The following is a 19170-nucleotide window of genomic DNA, read 5'->3' as shown; positions in this document are numbered from 1 at the left end:
TTTGGCCATAGTTTGGATTTTAACCGCCTTGGTTTTGACATTAGGTTGTTTCTGTCAATAAGATTTTTTGCATGTTCCTGTCAATAAGAAAATCTTTGGCACTGTTGACAGAATGATACTATCAGTGAGAATTATTTTGGCTGCCTATAACAGTTAGTCCTATAGCTAACATTATTAGGATGTTCCTTTGATAATTTTGGTGAATAACACATCCTTTAGACCCAATAAACAGTAAACGTTACTGTAAAATTGTGCAAAGCTACATGTAAGTCTTATTTACATTCCTGACCAAGAAAAGTTGAATATCATGACAAAGAATAGATGTTGAAAAAAGAATTTCCCTGCTGGGATCGAACCCCCGACCTTATGCCTGCTTGGCGATCACTCTACCAACTAACTTTTTAAGCCATTGCATCGATTCTTTGATTGGATTTTTGCTGATTTAAAGTTATTTCTGCTCTCCCTGTCTCTCTTTTTGCACTATTAGCAGGATGTCCTGTCCACAGCCATGCCAATTTAGTTTATACTAGCGCTCCCATATTTCGAGGGAGCGAGTATGGTAGCTAATCATATTTTGTGAGGCAGATGGTATGGGAGCCCCAGTAAAGTAAATACTAGTAGTAATGTGCCTGCTAATTTCTGTTACTCAGCATTGGTCCTTTTAGATGCGTCTTCCATATAATGTTCTTGATTTGATCAAGTCCTGAACCCCTGGAATATGACATAACTACTGAATTCTTCACAGCACCAACAATCATGTAAAATCATGTACCACCGGCTTTGCTTGACTCATCATATCTCTTTTTATCTTTCTCCCTTCCTGAAGATCTCAAGATGTGTCTTACATTTTACAATACTGCATACCACAGTCACACCAAGTATAAAAGGACAACAGAATCTATGACAGAACATGATTGAAGTTTAATGATTCCATTGTAAGAAGAAAATGCTTCAAAATCCTGCTGCCCTTTCTACTAAATGTGTACAAAAAGTACTACTAGCAGCGTTAAAGTTTTAGTTCGAAACTTGGATTTGAAAAATATTGATGGAACAACAAGAACTGTAATCATGGAACATGTGCATTGATGTCCTATCATTTGCAAAACCTGTCAATGCGGGCTTAAAAGAGGTCTGTTAGACCAAGGAGGTAACAGGGAATCCATATAACCCGTTAATCAATGTAATCCCAATGGGGTAAGGGAAAACAATAGGAAGGAAACGCCAATAAAATGACATGATTAAATGTTGTGTTCAAGCCTCACTGAAAGAGGCTCACATTGCATGGACAGATTGCAACCCCCTTCCCCCAAAAGCTGTTACCCCTAGCCCCACTGGGCTTACACATAGTCTGTACAAGTGCATTGTATACATCCCCCCCAAAGAGTCTTCCATTACAATTACAGAGCTCTTCTGTGGTTTTCCATCTATTAAGTACCCAGCATCAACATCTACAAAGTATGATCAGCAACTGTGCAACTTAAGGAATACTAGTTCATAGTATCTTTAAAAGCAGACAGGTTTACAATCTTGTGAACTTTTTATACATTTGCAACAGATTTTACCCTTCAGGTAAAAGTCGCAAACATACACTTACAGGGAACACCTCAGTCCAGTGACAATTCTTCATTGTGGTTATTATTACATGTACATTATAACCCCATTGCACCTTTCTGGACTAGTCGTGACACATTGATCATCTGCAAGCATTCCCTTTGCCTGACTTAAACAGAAATCTACTTCTAACATACAAACTCCAATAACACAAAGGGAAAAGAACAGTTTAAACTATGCTACTATAATTGCACCAACAAATACCTATGTGATAGAAAGTGTCAAGACAAGGATGAAAGAGTTCCTTAAAATGTGCCTTACAATGTCATTATGACGGGTGCATAAAAAAAAAAACAAGCTGCTTGCATATAGGTCAGCTACACACAATAGATTACCCAAATGGCATAAATTCTTCCATGTTCATTGCCAAGAAAACAAAACCAGAACTAGGCAAAAGGACAACTTGCATGTGCGACAAAATATATTTCATTCTTGCTTAAACATACAAGATGATGGTATAAAAAAAGAACATTAATTTTACGACTTTGACTGAAGTGACTTCTGTTAAAGTGTTTGTCAGTTTTTTAAATGTTCTTCCAAAATGGCTGCTTGCATAAAACATATTTACATGTAACCTGATAACAATGCTATAATCAACGAAAAACATGCAAAAAATGCAAATCATTACCCTCAGAGTACAGTTCATTATCTGAAGAAAAGATTCTTGCCTTAGATCCACTCTTCCTAAGGATGAAGACATTTGTACATCTTTTCCTTACACCAAAAGAGGTTGACAGATTCTATTGAGTATCTTGAAATGTACAGGGAGTTCAGAACAAATAAGGTGCAAGGGCTAAATGTGGTAAGACATAATAATCAAACAAACTCTTACATCCTGATGATGGTGCCTATAATAATAACAACAACGATGCTAAGCTACGAATGTTAATGAAAGTTCTTTTGTTGATTCCTAATGGCAAGTTTCCTGAGTCTGAGAAGAGGAAGAAAAGTAGCAAACAGAGAAACCTTGTCAAAATTTGTTAGAGGGGCTGTTGCATGTTTCTGGAACAATAAACTTTAGGATAGTCAAATACATACAGTGAAGTGATAAGGCTAGTATGATAAAATTGTCAGAAATAAGGTACACGTATAACCATTAACCTTTCAGTTCTATCAAAATTTTCTTGGCTTATTATGTCTTTGTTTGGTAAACTTACTTACACACCCCATTGGTTGGTAAAACCCATCACTAATATCTATTAAAGTGAAATGTACAAGGTGCATTGCAAGGTATGTGCCTCCAGTATACCTTTTAACATTTTTCAGACAAAAGCATGACAAAGTGTATACTTTATGATTGTTGGTTTCTCTGATTGCTCCCTCAAAAAAAAAAAAAAAAAACATTTTGCTTTTACATACTTTGGGAAATACAAAATCATCTCAATACAAGTCTACAAAAAGGCCTTTAGTACACTACGTCCTACAACTACGGGTCCAACATACTACAAATTGTTCTAACCATAAAACATTCATTTAAAATTTTCTCTTCATGGCACTCCAAGATAAATTGTTGTCCTCCAACCAATGCCAAAGCTAGACCCTATACTGGAACTATGCGTTAAGTGTTCAAATACTAATTATGGTAATATGTATTCAATCACTAAATAAATGCGGTTTTCTAGAGTATCATTTCAACCTCTTGTCTAAAGCCTGTCAAAATATACCATGGAAACATCATTGGCCAAGTCCTTATACAAAAAACAGATGACAACACCTCATATCTGTATACTTAAAATATATGAATTAAATCAATTATACAAAGGTCTACTTTCAATGATGACCACTCCAATGGGACATATTTATAGAATTCAAAAGTTGATTCTTCATCAAGAATTGAAGGTGAAATAATTGTTCCTTTGTCAATTCATGCTGAATAAATAAGACAGATTTGCCATATGTTAATCATACTGTGCATACTTGAAAGGCTCCTTACTGGGTACTAAAATTTCAATGCAATTAACTTTACAAGAATAATCATACTTTCATTTGAGTGGACCCAAGCCAAAATACATGGTGTGTTTGTCAATTCAAACCATTTACACATTTTGCATTTTCCTCCTTTAGCAGTATACACTCAAAAGAATGGCAATAAGGACTTATAACCAATATCATAATGTACTAGTATGGCCCCATGTTATGATATCCCTTGCACAAGAAGCAAGTTTTGTCACTGCAGGTGACGCATTTTATGCTGCAAAAATGTCAGCTGAGAGTCAAACTGCAGTCCACAAAACTGACACCTGATGGTCTTCCCTGGCGGGAGACCTGGCACAGTCGCACAGATGGCCCCTTCTACCTCAGAAGTCTGATCATACTGTAGAGCAGAGATCCATGCAGATAGATCTGTTCCAGTCTCTTCCTCTCTCTGCTCCGACATCAGATTTCCTACCGACGACAGCCGATCGTCACTACTGCCCAACATTGATCCTGAACAACTCGCACTACTACCGTTATCACAGTGTGGTAAGTAGGTGGGTTCTTCATGACCTTCTGGTTCGATCTCTTGTAGACTTGGAACAGGGTTGTCCTCTGACCCAATACTTGCTGTTTCGTGTTGAGCGAGCTGCTCTCGGATGAGTTCTGCCTGTTTGTCTGGGGGGAACACAAAGGCCAGTTCCAGCTCGTTGGTGGTCTTGAGTAATGGGGGAAGATCGGAGTCATCGTCAGTGTCAAGAGTAGACCCAGAACCACATGGGTTTGAGTCCTGTAGGCAAGCAACAGTCGAGTCTGTAGAGTTCAGGCGGTTTCTTAGCAGCTGGTTCCCTGTCACATCGGCATCTTCCTCTCTGCTTCCCTCTAAGGAAGCACTGCAGTCAGCAGTTTCCTCTAGGTCTTCCTTTAAGGAGTTTTCCCTACTCCACTCCTTTCCATCATCACATTTCTGTGATGCTGTTGCATCTACATTGCCCTGAATGCCAGCATAGTTGTACTCTTCTGCTGTGTCAAGAGCATCCTCTGACTGACAATCAGTGTCACTATGTTTTTCCATCACTACATGCTGCTGCCTGCTCTCAGACTCTTCACCTGGGCATAGCATGCCACGAGGAGATCCTATTGTTGGATAGGTCTCTTCTCTTTGAGCAGGTTGAGACGATAAGGCATTTTTGGGATGCCAGGCACTGCTGATGATGTGGCGCTGGACGTGGGCAAACCAAGACTCCTGATCTACGTGCATCTTGCCACAGAATCTGCACAGGAACCAAAACTCAACACTACCATCGGTGGTGTTCTGGACTTCCCTCACACAGCTGGAGTACAGGAAGCAGACAATGATGTTAGGGTACATTCAATTTTTAATGATTATCAGCCAAGATAGTTTTCTCCCTCTCCCATTTCATTCTAAGTTGTCTGAGAAACATGAAACTTATTTTTTACTTTATTACCTTTGCCAAGAAGGTTATGTTTTGGGTAGCGTTTGTATGTATGTATGTGTGTATGTATGTGTGTGTGTGTGTGTGGATGAACAGCAGAACTTGAGAATGCCTGGATGGATTATCTTGATATTTGGTATGTAGGTAGGTCTTGAAGAGATCTGAAATTGATTAGATTCTGGATCCCCCTAGCGGCTTGCTATTGTACTGCAGCGAAACTTCCTGTTTTGATATCTTGTGTTCTGGACATCCCACGGTCTTGATTTTTGAGAGATAGATACATGTCGGGCAGAGAATAAATGGCATAGGTTTGGGCCCCCTAGCGGCTATCTTGGAACTGCAGGACCAGGTGTTGTTTAAGACTTTGAAAGAGAATAACTCAAGGAGTTGATGGATGGTTATGATTCTTGGTAGGTAGATAGCTTGAATGATGATCTACATAACTGGATACTGATTATGCAAGTCAGTATCTAATTTGCATAATTAATGAAAGTTTATAAGTCCACTGCAATCTATGATAGGACTCTCAAACATGTCTCTCTTTTTTGCATTATCAATGAGAAAATACTATAACTCATGATGGGGTTCACGAATCATCATGATTTTTGGTATGTAGATAGCTGAAATTATGCTTTGTATTATTAGACATTAATTATGCAAATCAGATTTTAATGTGCATAATTAATGAGGAAATTAAAAAAACCTTGCTGTGTTCCATGATGGAACTATTCAAATGTGTGACATTAGTAAAGAGAGGAATGTTGATAGGAAAATATGCAAATGAAGACCTAATTTGCATAACTAATGAGAAACTATAATAATTCCATACTGGTAAATGACAGCAATATCATACTTGTTACAGTTGGAAGTTATGTGAGTGTTAAAATCTTTGAAAAGAAATTATTCAAATGCTAGTTTGCTACGGTACTTGCGAACTCACCTGATCCCCGCATGTTTCTGCGGTGAAACCATGGCGGTGGAGCTAACACCATCTGTTGTGCGCATGGCCTCATCTTGTCCATCCATCTTCTTCTGCTTGTACTTGCCACAGACAATGATGTTCTCAACCTCTATGTCATATTTCCCATATTTGTTCCCCTCCATGGGAACGACCTGCCCTTGGAGATGCAGCTTCTGATGACGCTTTAGCCAACCAAGGCCCTTGCAGGAGAAGGAGCACTTATTACACCTGTATCTGGAGTGTTTGGTGTTGTGGGACTTCAGGATGTGCTTGAAGACAGTGCTGTAACAGCCTGCTCTGTAAGGGCAGAACTTACACTTGTACGGCTTCATGTTGAAGTGAGCATTCAAATGTGCCAAGAACTGATACTTCTTTTGCTTCTTTGTCCTAAACTTGCACTCTTCACAGCGTAGGTAGGTTCCTGTTTCATGCTGGATTTTGTGTATGAGCAGCCGATATCTGGATCTGAAGACTACAGTACATTTCCCACAGACATGCTGCTCTTTCACCTCAGTTTGTTTGGTCACTGTAGAGTGTACGCCAATCTTTTCTGGACAGTTTTCCTGGTTCAGGTCAAAGTCATAAGCATAAAAAGCTTGCTTTTCCACGTCACAGATGTTGTTGAGATGATTTTCTTCTCTTAGTGGTTCTGCTGCCACTTTGTGTAATTTCACGTGTCTTGTCATGTGGGTTTGTGTCTTGCAAAAAAATGTGCAGAACTTGCACTGGAGTTGGTTGTGGGGACAGATGTCTTTGTGATGTTTTACGTGCAGCTCAAGAGAGAGTGGGACGTGTGTTTCAAAGGGACAATGTGGACATTTCATTTTAACATCATCTTCCTCATCGTCTGACACATCACTGTTGCCGACAAGAGCGTCTCCATCTCCTGTAGTCTCATTCTCTATTACATTAGTCTGCTCTGCTGTGAGTGGGATCTGCTCAGCTGTCCCACTCACAGCAGGTTCTACTGTAATGGCTCTGTCCTGCTTATGCAACTGCAAGTGTTTCTGAAAGTCATCTTTGCCGTTGCACCCGTAGGAGCACAGCTGACATGTGTGCTTCCTGTGCTTGCACCTGGGATCATGGTGTTCTTTGTGGATCCTCAGATTGTTCTTACGGAAGGTCTTGAACGGACATTGGTTGCACGATAGATATATCTTACTCAAAGGGTCATAGTGAGACTGACTGTATTTCTTCATGCCCTTAGATGATTGGATGTCTTTCTCTTTGCTGCTTTGAGGGACCTGCCTCAATACACGGACAATGTTTTTATCACATCTTGCCTTGTGTCGTAGCACCTGGGATTTCTTCTTGTTCTTGTAGCTACAGTTGCTACATTTGTACACCCTCCCATTTGCATTGGGTTTCTTCTGTTCTATCTCTCCTAGTGAAGCAGAGCTTGCAGCCATGTGGCCAGTCTTCTCGCAATGTTGTTCCATCTTTTTCTCTTCAATGGTGGCAAAATCACATTGACTACAAGACAGCAGAGCCATAGAATACCTGCACTTTAGGGGAGACTTGCTTTTCTTCTTTGGTGTCTCCTTCTCAATTGGAACTGTAACTTCTTTCCTTCCTTCAGTTTGCCTAAGACTTTGGAGTCTGAGAACACTTTCAGCATCAGCTTCTTTCCTCCCACTAGATCTTTTGTGGTTCCTAAGTCTGAGGCTCCTTGCAATCAACTCCCTGGCCTTCCTTTTCTTTTCAGATACATTATTCCATGTCTTGTTCTTAGCATAGTCAGTTGGGTTTAAGTGTCCCTCCATTTGGTGATTGATACGAGTCAGGTCAACTGACAAGGTGTATTTCAGGGGCACTACCTGCAATGGATCTAAAGTTAATGTATTCTGCCCTTTATTTGAAGTGGAGGCAAATTTGCCCATGTTCTTAGGGGGCCTTCCCCTTCTTCTTTTGACCAGGTGACAAGTGCCAACTGTTGGTTGCTCTTTATGCATCCTGGCTAACCTATCTTCATCACCATGAGCCGAGATGGGCATTTCTTTATTGCCCTCTTCACACAGTCTGTCATGTCCCTGTTTTCCCTTAGGAGCAACAGCTGTTGACCTAGATGACAGAATGCCTGGGTCTGTTGAGTCCAAACACACTGATTGCTCACAGCCTTGCTGTACACTAGGAGTTGCTTGATTCATTTCTACCGTGGGGCAAAGTCTTATCTTGTCTGACTGGCGTGGCCTCAGCCTTCTCCTCTTTGCTGGCGGGCATTCATTATGCAAGTCCTCTTCCTTTTTCCTCTTTCTTGACAAGGCTTCCAGCTGTTGGTTGATGTGAGGTATATTGTGTTTGTTGGTACAAGGTACATGGGAATGCTCACCAGGATGTGGGTACTTCCTTGGTCTTCCTCGACCTCTCTTCTTAATCACTCTGGACCTTATTGGATAATCTTTAGCTGGAAATACTGGACCTTCTTTGGCTGGTAATCCTACATGTACCTTCCTTGGTCTACCTCGACCCCGTTTTGGGGGGATCACTATCGGCTCCTGCACTGGGCAAGACACTTCTGTGATACTGTCTTCTCCTGGCAATATTGGATCTTGAACTTTTCTTCTTTTTCTTGGTCCACCTGGATCCTGCTTTTCTTGAGTGTTTTCTTCCCCTTGCATTGGGCAAGCCAACTCCTTGTCCTTTGCCCCATCGTCCTTTGCAGGCAACATTGGTCTTTTGATCTTTCTATGTCTACCTCGACGCCGCTTTTTGGGAATGTTTATTTGCTCCAGCATTGGGTAAGCCAATTTTGTCACACTGTTTAAGATTTGGACACCATTTGGCCTTTGGGGGTGTAGAGTCTGCGATAATTCTTTTTGATTTCTCTCCTCCTTTTGGCTTACGTCTACTACTTCCGGAGATGAAGCTTCCCCTTCCAATGTGCTGTCTGGTGGGGATTCCCCTAACACTGTGTCAGCTTGCCTTAAAACTGTCAGAGATGGTGTTTTGTCTTCCTTGTTGTCATCGGTAATTTGTTGAGGTGGCGCTTCTTCTATAACACCTTGGGTTTTGCTTATATCTAAAGATGTAAAGGGTGAGGCTTCCCCAGACTCCTGGCTTATATCTGTATGTGACGATTGTGATACTTGGGTTAATTCTGCAACATCTTCAGGTACATTTGGGACTGCAAGAGGTGATGTTCCCCCAGAAATTGTGTTATTCTCAGATATAAGAGAAGTTGCTTCCCCTGTTATTGTATCATCTCGACTTGATTTTGTACCTCCCAAAGATGGTGTTTCCTTCATCATTGTGTCCTCTTGACTTCTACCCTCCACATGTGATACCTCTGTCATGACAGTTTCTCCTTGGCTTGTGTCTGTTGCTGTTGATGATGCTTCCACTGATGCTGTTTCTGCATCCTGACATTCTTCATCAGATTGGTCATCTGGGACAGTAATATTTGTATCTGTTGAAGTTTGAACAAACTGACCAACATCAGTTGATTGCACTTGCCCCACAGTCACAGAGTGCTGTTGAACAGGGTCAGGGAAGGTTTTCATTGTGCCCAACTCAACATCCATCCCGTGTGTGCTGTTGTCTTCTGTGAAGCTGTACACATCAGTTGCTTCACTATCATCATCAGTAACACATCCCACCCTGTCTGCTGAATCCGTCTGTCCATCACATTCTAATGGCACTTCCAAACTAGGATCTGCAATGTCCGTTTCCTGCTGGGAGACTACAGGCACATCTTTATCTTCTTCTACCTCCTGATGATCTCCGACAGCCATTTCAGAATTGTCTTCTTCTTTAATAGTTTCTAGCTGGTGGATTACTGGAATGTCTTTGTCTTCACTCACTACCTTAATTGGTTCTGTGTCTTCTGCAGATGTTTTCGGGTCAGTTTCCTCCCTGTTTGTTTCTTGCCGGTTGATTACCGCAGTGTCATCCTCTTCAAGCATTATCTGTTGTTGTTGCCTGTCTTGTACAACTTTTTCTGAGTCAGTTTCTTTCCCAGTGATTTCTTGCTGGTTGACTACAGCTGCAGTGTCACCCTCTTCAAGTGCTACCTGTTGTTGTTGCCTGTCTTGTACAACTGTTTCTGAGTGATGTTCTTTCCCGGCAGGTTCTTGCTGTTTTTTTACGGCAGTGATATCCTCTTCAAGCATCATCTGTTGTTGTTGTTGCTTGTCTTGTACAAATGTTTCTGAGTCAGTTTCTCTCCCGTTAGTTTCCTGCTGGTTGATTACAGCCGTGCCATCCTCTTCAAGCATTATCTGTTGTTGTTGCTTTACTTGTTCAACTGCTTCTGAGTCAGTTTCTTTCCCAGTGGTTTCTTGCTGGTCGACTGCAGCAATGTCATCCTCTCCAAGTGCTACCTGTTGTTGTTGCCTGAGATGTACATCTTTTTCTGAGTCAGTTTCTTTCCTGACAGTTTCTTGCTGTTCATTTACAGCAGTGTCATCCTCTTCAAGCATTATCTGTTGTTGTTGCCTGACTTGTACAACTGTTTCTGACTCATTTTCATTCCTGGCAGTTTCTTGCTGGTTGACTACAGCTGCAGCGTCATCCTCTTCAAGTGCTACCTGTTGTTGTTGCCTGTCTTGTACAACTGTTTCTGAGTCAGTTTCTTCTGCAGTAGATCCTTGCTGGTAGACTACATCAATGTCATCCTCCTCAAGTGCTACCTGTTGTTGTTGCCTGACTTGTACAACTGTTTCTGAGTCAGTTTCTTCTGCAGTAGATCCTTGCTGGTAGACTACATCAATGTCATCCTCCTCAAGTGCTACCTGTTGTTGTTGCCTGACTTGTACAACTGTTTCTAAGTCACTTTCATTCCTGGCAGTTTCTTGCTGGTTGACTACAGCTGCAGTGTCATCCTCTTCAAGTGCTACCTGTTGTTGTTGCCTGTCTTGTACAACTGTTTCTGAGTCAGTTTCTTCTGCAGTAGATCCTTGCTGGTAGACTACATCAATGTCATCCTCCTCAAGTGCTACCTGTTGTTGTTGCCTGACTTGTACAACTGTTTCTGAGTCAGTTTCTTCTGCAGTAGATCCTTGCTGGTAGACTACATCAATGTCATCCTCCTCAAGTGCTACCTGTTGTTGTTGCCTGACTTGTACAACTGTTTCTAAGTCACTTTCATTCCTGGCAGTTTCTTGCTGGTTGACTACAGCTGCAGTGTCATCCTCTTCAAGTGCTACCTGTTGTTGTTGCCTGTCTTGTACAACTATTTCTGAGTCAGTTTGATTCCCGGCAGGTTCTTGCTGTTTTTTTACGGCAGTGATATCCTCTTCAAGCATCATCTGTTGTTGTTGTTGCCTGTCTTGTACAACCGTTTCTGAGTCAGTTTTATTCCCGGCAGTTTCTTGCTGGTTGGTGACAGCAGAGTAATCATCTTTAAGTGTTGTCTGTTGTTGTTGCATTACTTGTTCAACTGCTTCTGAGTCAGTTTCTTTTACAGTAGATCCTTGCTGGTTGACTACATCAATGTCATCCTCTTCAAGTGCTACCTGTTGTTGTTGCCTGTCTTGTACAACTTTTTCTGAGTGATGTTCTTTCCTGGTAGATTCTTGTTGTTTTTCTACAACAGTGCTATCCTCTTCAAGCATTTTTTGTTGTTGATGCTTGTCTTGTGCAACTTTTTCTGAGTCAGTTTCAGTCCCGGCAGTTTCTTGCTGGTTGATGACAGCATTGTCATCATCTTCAAGTGTTGTCTGTTGCTGCTCTACTTGTTGAACTATTTCTGAGTCAGTTTCTATTGTAGGGATTTCTTTTTGACTGACTACAGATTCCTTTTGCACCTTCAGTTGATGTTGCTTTTCAACAGTTGTTTCTGAGTTGGTTTTTTTACCACTTGTTTCTTGTTCATGGATAACAGACATTACCTTCACCTCATCTTTTACCTGGTCTTGCTCTATGGCTTGAAGAACTGTTTCTGAGTGGTTTTCTTTCCCACTGTTTTGCAAAGGCACCTGTTCTACTTTACTGTTTACCTCATCTTCTTCTAAGGCTTGGACAACTCTTTCTAAGTGTTTTTCCTTCTCATTGTCCCTTTGTTGATTATTTTCAGGCTTACCCTCCATTTCACCAATACCCTGTTGTTGCCCTCTGACTTCTGGGTGGGGTTCCTTGATGTGTGCCTCCCTCACACTAGTCTGCCCTTGCTCCTTTTTATGCATCACCTTCTGGCCTTCACAATTGTTTGGTTTGCTTTTAATCTCATCATCAAGTGTTATGGTTTCAACAGTAGTATCAATATCATCGGCCAAGGTGTTCGTTTGGTGCAGTGTCTTCTCTTTCGGATCATATTGTGGGCAGTCTGTTGCGTTGGCTGTTGCTGAACCATGAGATCTGAGATGCCTTTTCAGACGAGATTCATAGTCTGTGCTGAACGTACAGTCAGTATGTATGCAGGAAAACATCTTCTTTGGGGTCATGACAACTGTCTGTTGCCTAGCCTTCTTATTATCATCTGGAACAACCTTGAACACACTCTGTTTGTTTCTATTCCTACTGTTCCCAACATTCTCAGATACATGGACTGTTTTCGATGAATGGTTAGTTTTACTAGCGTTCTTTGGGACTACTTTTTTATTGCACCCTTGCCTGACAGAAGTCTCCACAACATTTCCTGTTACATAGTAGGTTTTTTCCTTCTTCCTACCTCCATAAGCCGCCTTCTCATCTTCTGCCAGCTTTGCTTTCTTGGATTTGATGTAGTCATTTATGCTTGCCTCTGTCAGATCTACCTGAATCCACTCTATGGCTGACCCATTTCCCCGCAGCTTGGCAATCTTGCATGTTTGAACCTCCATGCCATTAGCTTTATTGCCATCCTTGTCTTTTGCAATCGTATGGCTAACACTGCTATTCAACCCAGGGGTTATGGAGACTGTTGGTATGTTGTGTTTGGAGGGTCTGCCAATTCCAGTGTATGGAAATGCTCCCTTTACATTAGTGTTTCTGTTCTTTGGTGCATTTACTACAGTGTAGCCAGGGGAAGAAGGTGGATCTTTCTTCCTCTCCACACCAGTCTTGAAAAGTGTGTTGTCCTCTGTAGAGCCCAGCTCTACATCAGTTAAGGCAACCCTCATGGACAAGAGACTTTTGGTACGTGCTTTTGGGACTTTCTTTGGCTCTGTGCGATGGTTTGCCAGGTTTCCTTCAAGACTTGTACCTGAACTAGAGCTTTTCAATTGACCATTTCTAATGGAGGTTTTCTCCTGGCACATATCAGGCTTTTCCTTGTTGCTGGGACCCACCTTTAATGAGTTCCTTAGTGTCCTCTGTCTTGAATCCACCGCAGCGAACTTCCCATGACTAGATACCTGAGTAGTTCTATTGTTGGTAACATGATCTTGTTTATTATCTTTTCTGTTGCCAGTCCTTGATATTTTGGTCAGCTCAGAACTTCTATCTGTTTGGTCCAACCCTTTTGCTCCCTCAGTCAAACTTTCACCCTTGGAACTACCTCTTCTCACATCTTCAGCCATGCTCTTAAGAACCTCAGAGAAACCTTCAGGTTTCTTGGTCTGGCTGCTCTCCTGGTTTCTAAGACGTAACGAGCACTTCCTGACCTTCACGGTGGATTGCTGACCAGTGGGGGCTTTCTGTACTTTACATCCTTTCTTATGTGAAGACAACTGGGAGCTTCTGGCTTTGCCACAAGTTTCAGGAGTGGGTGGCATCTTGACTGAGTTCCTTCAATCAATGCTCAGTTTGGCCAAGAATTATAACACTTTCTAGGATGTACACATTGTGTTCCAGACACTGTAAAGCACCTTCTCTCTATCTAATATAACATGCATGTCCAGTACGTCTTCTTGCTTGACATCTTGACAGGACTGACATGGAGCCGGTATAAACCTGTCAAGAGAAACAGAACTGGTAAGTCACACATCAGAACTTCCATACTTAGATTAACAACAGTTGATAGCAAATTAAGGTGAACTGGATTGGCATGCATTTCAAAGTCTATTTCAATTCCATGCTGACAAGAACAAGGGTATATATCATTATTACATCACATATTTCTGAATATGTACATGTAAATCCCATCTTCAAGAAGACTGTCCTTGTTTGGGAGGTATAGGCAAAGCCATGTGCTAAATTGTTCTGGGCCAGGCCATTTGCTTGAAGTGAAATATACTTAACCATATAAACCATATATTCAGAAAAATACTGGTGACCAAGTATCCATGACAGCTATGTTTCAGTCTGTCTAAAAAAAAAAGCAGTTTGCATTCCATTATATGTGACACACAGGGAACTATCCATGATGAGATTTAGACTGTGACAAATTGCAAGCATCCTTCACCTTGTTTGAACTTCATATCCTGCAGATCAGGATTGACACATCAAACACCCAAATGAGTTTCCAAAACTCAAAACAAACTAAAGCAATGTTCGCTTGGCTGCACACATGCTTTGTCTGTCCCATATCCTGAAAACAGTTGAAGGCCAGCCATATGTACATTCCTTGGACATGTTATTGGAATACATCAAAGTTCAATAGCTGCTGTGGACTGTTTTCATGCAACATGCCGCAGGTTGAGTTAAGATACATATAGGGGCTTAACACCTCTAAAAACTACCTCTAGGTAAAAAAGATTCATGGCTCTAATACAAACTGTTGATTAAAAAAAACAATTCCAGCAATCAGTACATTCAGGAATAGAATGTTTGTTTGTTTTGTTTGAACCTTTGCTTATTCATGAGGTCATGAGGGAAGAGGTACATGTAAGGGTCAGATACAATATAGCAGAGATACACAGTCATTTGAGTCCTAATAAATCTATATCAAATTCAAAACTTCTTTTCATTCATGGATCACATGGACATGATGTCCCAAGGCCTAGCAAAATAGTTTTTGCTAGGCCTTGGGACTTCATGCCCATATCAATTTGGAGCCCTGTGGCACAATACATGTTAGACAGGGTTCGAAATACAATTGAGCAACTTGAAAGTGATTTTCAAGATTTGCAAGTAAAATTAATATGAACTTGCAATTTTGCAAGTTAAAAATAATAAAAAATTAAACCATGAGTACCTGGGAACAAGCTACTCTCGTTACACACAAACACACTATCACCCCAAAGCCCCCATGAAATACAGTGAATTTGAAATAGAAACTCATAGACCAAAGATTTTTTTCTAAACCATCTAAAACCCTTCATAGATCGTGAGATTTGCCCTGAAAAAAGACGAAACCACAAAACGTCACTAGTTTATTTGTAGGTGAAAAATTAAGTTATCTTGTTATTGTTGCTGCTACATTACAAATTCTGCTAAGCTGAATTTTTTCAATCTTTATGTTGTGATAATAAACTATTTTTGTGTTTACTATTGAGCTTTTGTGTTTACCTCCAACCATATATAGTGGTCTTAAGTTATAATGCTATAAAAGTTGCAACGTCAGACTGAGTATGTATGTACAGCAAAACCAGTTACATACCGACTTTAATATTGCAAGTTGACTTTTCAAATTGCAAGAAACATTTTTGCCAACTTGCAATTTTGCAAGTAACCCCAAAAAAGTATTTCGATCCCTGTTAGATATGAGTAGCACACCCCTCCTCTGCCCTACCTAGCGTCGGACAGCACTGGTTTTGTTTTTGTTCGCATAACAACATGAAATACATAGGATTCAATACTAAAAAAACATACGATCCATACTAATATGTTGGCCATCGCACTACCACCGAATCTAGCTTTGTCTGGTCCTCCTAGTTGGTCTAAGGCCCACTCTAAACTCGTGTTGTTTTAACCGACTGGAGTCACTTAACCGGCGTGTGTCGGTTAATCGTAATTCGTTACCGGTCTAAAGAGGAAATAAGCGTCATATGTCGTTTTTTCCACTAACCGACCCAGACCACCTTCCAACCCGGGCCTGCGCCGCTTCAGCTGGGGGCCGTGATGGTTCCTCTCTGTGAGTGAAGAGAAACCGGCTCCGGCGGTGCTTAGAAGGTCATGATGATGATATGCTAATAAGCCTACGCTATCGATAGAAGAATATTTTCCTCATTCTGAAAACATTTGTGCAATTGTCATTGAAAGTTGTCAAATGTTTCAAGTGCAATGGCCTGCCACCAGTGGCTGCTTCTTTGGTGTTCAGTTCTCCTATGACCCGATCAATGTGCCCGGCTTGCACTACCGTCAGCGTGGCGAGGACGAACGCCGGCGGGTTCAAGCCTGGGTCTTGCCCGTCCCTGTAAACGTCTCATCCTCCTTTTTTGTTGGGCGCTTACGCGGCATCTCATAATCATATGCAAGAAAACTCACGTAGCAAACATAAGAAATATGAACTACTGCAAGACGAAAATAAGCGGCTTTTCTCCCGCCATTTTGAATCGCGCGTGACTGTAATATCTTGTGCCACGGGTGGCGCACTGCGCTTCCGCCAGCAGGTCTAAAGACAACCGAAACGGTATTGAACTGGTTCGCATTGGTTTAAACGACGCAAGTGTAAAGTGGGCCTAAGCCTGCATTAGTCTTAATTGAGTGCAGCTTGAGATTTTTGGAGTTTAGCAGGATGGGATACGCCATTATTAAGCTCTTAAAACCAAAGATATCGTACGAAGAACAGGTTATCTCGAATCAGCCATCTTGAACTTGGCGGTCATTTCACGTGACCTAACAGATAGTAAGGATCGTATGTTTCCTAGTAATGGATCATATGAATTTCGTAAAATTCGTATGTTTCTGCATAATTGATCGTATGTATTCTGTAATATTTGTAAATTGTATGTTTCTGCGTAATGGATTGTATCTATTCCGTAAAATTTGTATGAATTCGGTAAAATTTGTATGAATTCGGTAAAATTTGTATGAATTCCGTAAAATTCGTATGAATTCCGTAAAATTCATATGAATACTTAGGCACTCCTGAATAAGGTCTTATAAGAAGAACTAGCAGGACTCACCTGTTGCCAAGTCTTGCACTTGTAATTGTTGCCTGGGTCCTTCTCAGCCTAGCAGCCAAAGTAAGTCTCTGTTGGAATGTGAGAATATAATCATAACATAAATACAGTAAATAGATTGCTGCTGAGTAAAATAATCTGCTACTACCACGGATAACACTATTCATAGCATACATGTACTTGCTGGATAACAGATCATGAGGAAATGCAGAACTTGTTTTATGTCATGAAACATAGCTAGGCAAAAATCACTACTCGAAATCAGACTCAACCAACCTTAAGTCGGGAAACATTGTGGGGGGAAGTGACCTGGGCGAAAACACAATATGTAACACGAACAGGGATGCCCTAACTTGGGACGTTTTTCCAGGTGATTGAACTCGGTGCTCCATCTCTAGTTGTCAGAAAATGGCTATTCTTTGATAAATGAAATTTGGACACATCAATATTAAGAAACTTTTTGAGTAAGAAATGCATTCATCTTGCTCATGAACCTTTTGCATTCTGCGTTACCATCAGTAAAATGTTACAAGATGGTTTTTGAATGTACCTGTAATTCGATGCCATACTAGACAGGGCTGATGAGCTTTTGTATTTTTGTTTGTGATGAATTTAAGTAAACAGAAAGAAGAATTAGATCCTAGAATATTTTTAGCATTCATCTGATAGCAAAATGGTGATTTTGTGTACTTCTCCCCATATGTGTGGACGGCTGTTAGGCGCCTTCTATTCAGCGCTAACGTTACCTAAAAAAACAACACTTCTACTAAAATCACAAAACAGACTAATCCTTAAAAACGTGGGACTTTTCATCAGCCACTGCCTCCAAAGAAGAAGTCACCCCCCCCCCCAGTAATGTAGAAATATTAGTTAGATGCATAGAATAGACACATGTTACCATTGTTGCCCTTTCTAATGTTTGTACAATTGCAATTAGCCTACGGGCATGACTTTGCAAATAAAAGTTATTATTTTATTGTCATGGGGTACAACTGAAACGCACAAGGCGAGTAGTAGTCTCCTGGCTCCCGAGAATCTAACCCAGGCCGCCAGCGCACAAACCCAACGCACATACCACTAGGCTAAAAGGTCCTAACCAGCTATACTGGTCAGTTAGTGGCGCAAGAACTACACTGTTACACTGCTACTTTTTGACAAAACAATAAATGAACATAATATATTTTGAATGATAGCTGTGTTATGGACAAGGTTTATTTACCTTTCTAATCTAATATAAGTATAGTCGGCGGCAACAAACATGGCATACTCATGCATAATAACATCTACATCTAACATATACACCATAGAAAAAATCGGTTGGGGTATCCCCCGTTATGTAATTTTTCAAAAGAAAAATAATAATTTTATGTAAGATAATTTCAAGTAAGATGAAAAGAATCTCTCTCTCTCTATCGCAAATGTATATAAGCGTTTATTGACTATCCATGTTATCAAAGTCCAAGTCGGGACTACTTCTCCAGTTGTTTCGTCGTAATCAAATGGACAACTTCCTGGGCAAGAGCCATTTCTGTGTGTTTCTTTAAACAAAGGTAGTTTCGTGAGAAGACACCTTTTCCCTGGGGCACAAAACACGTAGTTTCCCCGATGGCTGGAACACCCCAGATTATAATATATCTACAAGGTTTATCCTGTAGCCGACGCAAGCTTTTCATATTCAACACAGAGGCCCCGATGTGTTCCATAGAACCCCAAGTTTAATGACTTACTTGTCTTCAAAACAAACCTTGAGATTTTTACGCTGATTCTTCACACCTCAGCCGCCATTTTTACCAACCGATAGCAAAGCAATGCAACAAAAAATATTGTTGCAGTGTATTGCTTACACGGATTGCAACAAAAAGTCACTTTGTGCCACGTTTATTCCTGAGTATAATTTATCGTGATATATTAATGATATATTTTTGCTATACTCATTGAATCTATGCGGCCCCAAATTCTGATAATTATTGTTGTTATAATGCGTTCAATCTCCTGCAGTGACCTTTTGACCTCGCGGGAATGAGGTTCGGTAGGGATCATCCATTTTGAATCTTAGGGAGCGTCCAGAACTCATTTGCGGGGATGCATCCATTTCCGTGGCTCTCCCTTGGTACCGACTTCCGACGAACTTTGACCTAATGCTGACGTCACACGTGCAAAAAAGCACGTGTCTACAGCACTTGGGTCAGATAGCTGATGAAGTGAGTGAATTTTTTTATTATTTGGAGAACAGTTTATTTCTCATTATTTAACAGATATTGTTAATCTTGTCCAATTGGCTAAAATGGTCTCGATTGATGCTACAAGAAATCATATTGAGTAATGTGCAGTACATTCATTCAGGGATATATATGAGTAAGACCAA

At 40.8% G+C, this 19170-nt stretch overlaps 1 protein-coding gene across 2 annotated transcripts; it reads right to left on the bottom strand.

The window, feature by feature from the left end:
• Window positions 1-899: 899 nt before the first annotated feature.
• On the bottom strand, window positions 900-18620 carry LOC136430435 (uncharacterized). 2 transcript variants are annotated; one of them, XM_066421042.1, is made up of 4 exons: window positions 18533-18620; window positions 16809-16876; window positions 5923-13752; window positions 900-4859 (listed from the first exon to the last, which is right to left on the bottom strand). In XM_066421042.1, the coding sequence occupies exons 3-4, from the start codon at window positions 13572-13574 to the stop codon at window positions 3779-3781; spliced, it is 8733 nt and encodes a 2910-aa protein (XP_066277139.1). In that variant the 5' UTR covers window positions 13575-13752; window positions 16809-16876; window positions 18533-18620; the 3' UTR covers window positions 900-3778. The 2 variants fall into 2 exon arrangements, with proteins under 2 accessions (XP_066277139.1, XP_066277141.1); XM_066421044.1 differs by having other exon boundaries at window positions 18550-18614.
• Window positions 18621-19170: the final 550 nt, after the last annotated feature.

This window comes from Branchiostoma lanceolatum, chromosome 3 (genome assembly GCF_035083965.1).
Source record: "Branchiostoma lanceolatum isolate klBraLanc5 chromosome 3, klBraLanc5.hap2, whole genome shotgun sequence".
NCBI classification, from domain to species: domain Eukaryota; kingdom Metazoa; phylum Chordata; class Leptocardii; order Amphioxiformes; family Branchiostomatidae; genus Branchiostoma; species Branchiostoma lanceolatum.
The sequence above is the reverse complement of the archived record's forward strand: the minus strand, read 5'-3'. Positions and strand labels throughout refer to the sequence as shown.

Coding starts and splice junctions, on each gene's coding strand:
- LOC136430435 (XM_066421042.1), bottom strand. CDS start 13,574: ATGCCACCCACTCCTGAAACTTGTGGCAAAGCCAGAAGCTCCCAGTTG. Junction 4,860..5,922: donor CAGAAACATGCGGGGATCAG/GTGAGTTCGCAA, acceptor CCTGTACTCCAG/CTGTGTGAGGGAAGTCCAGA.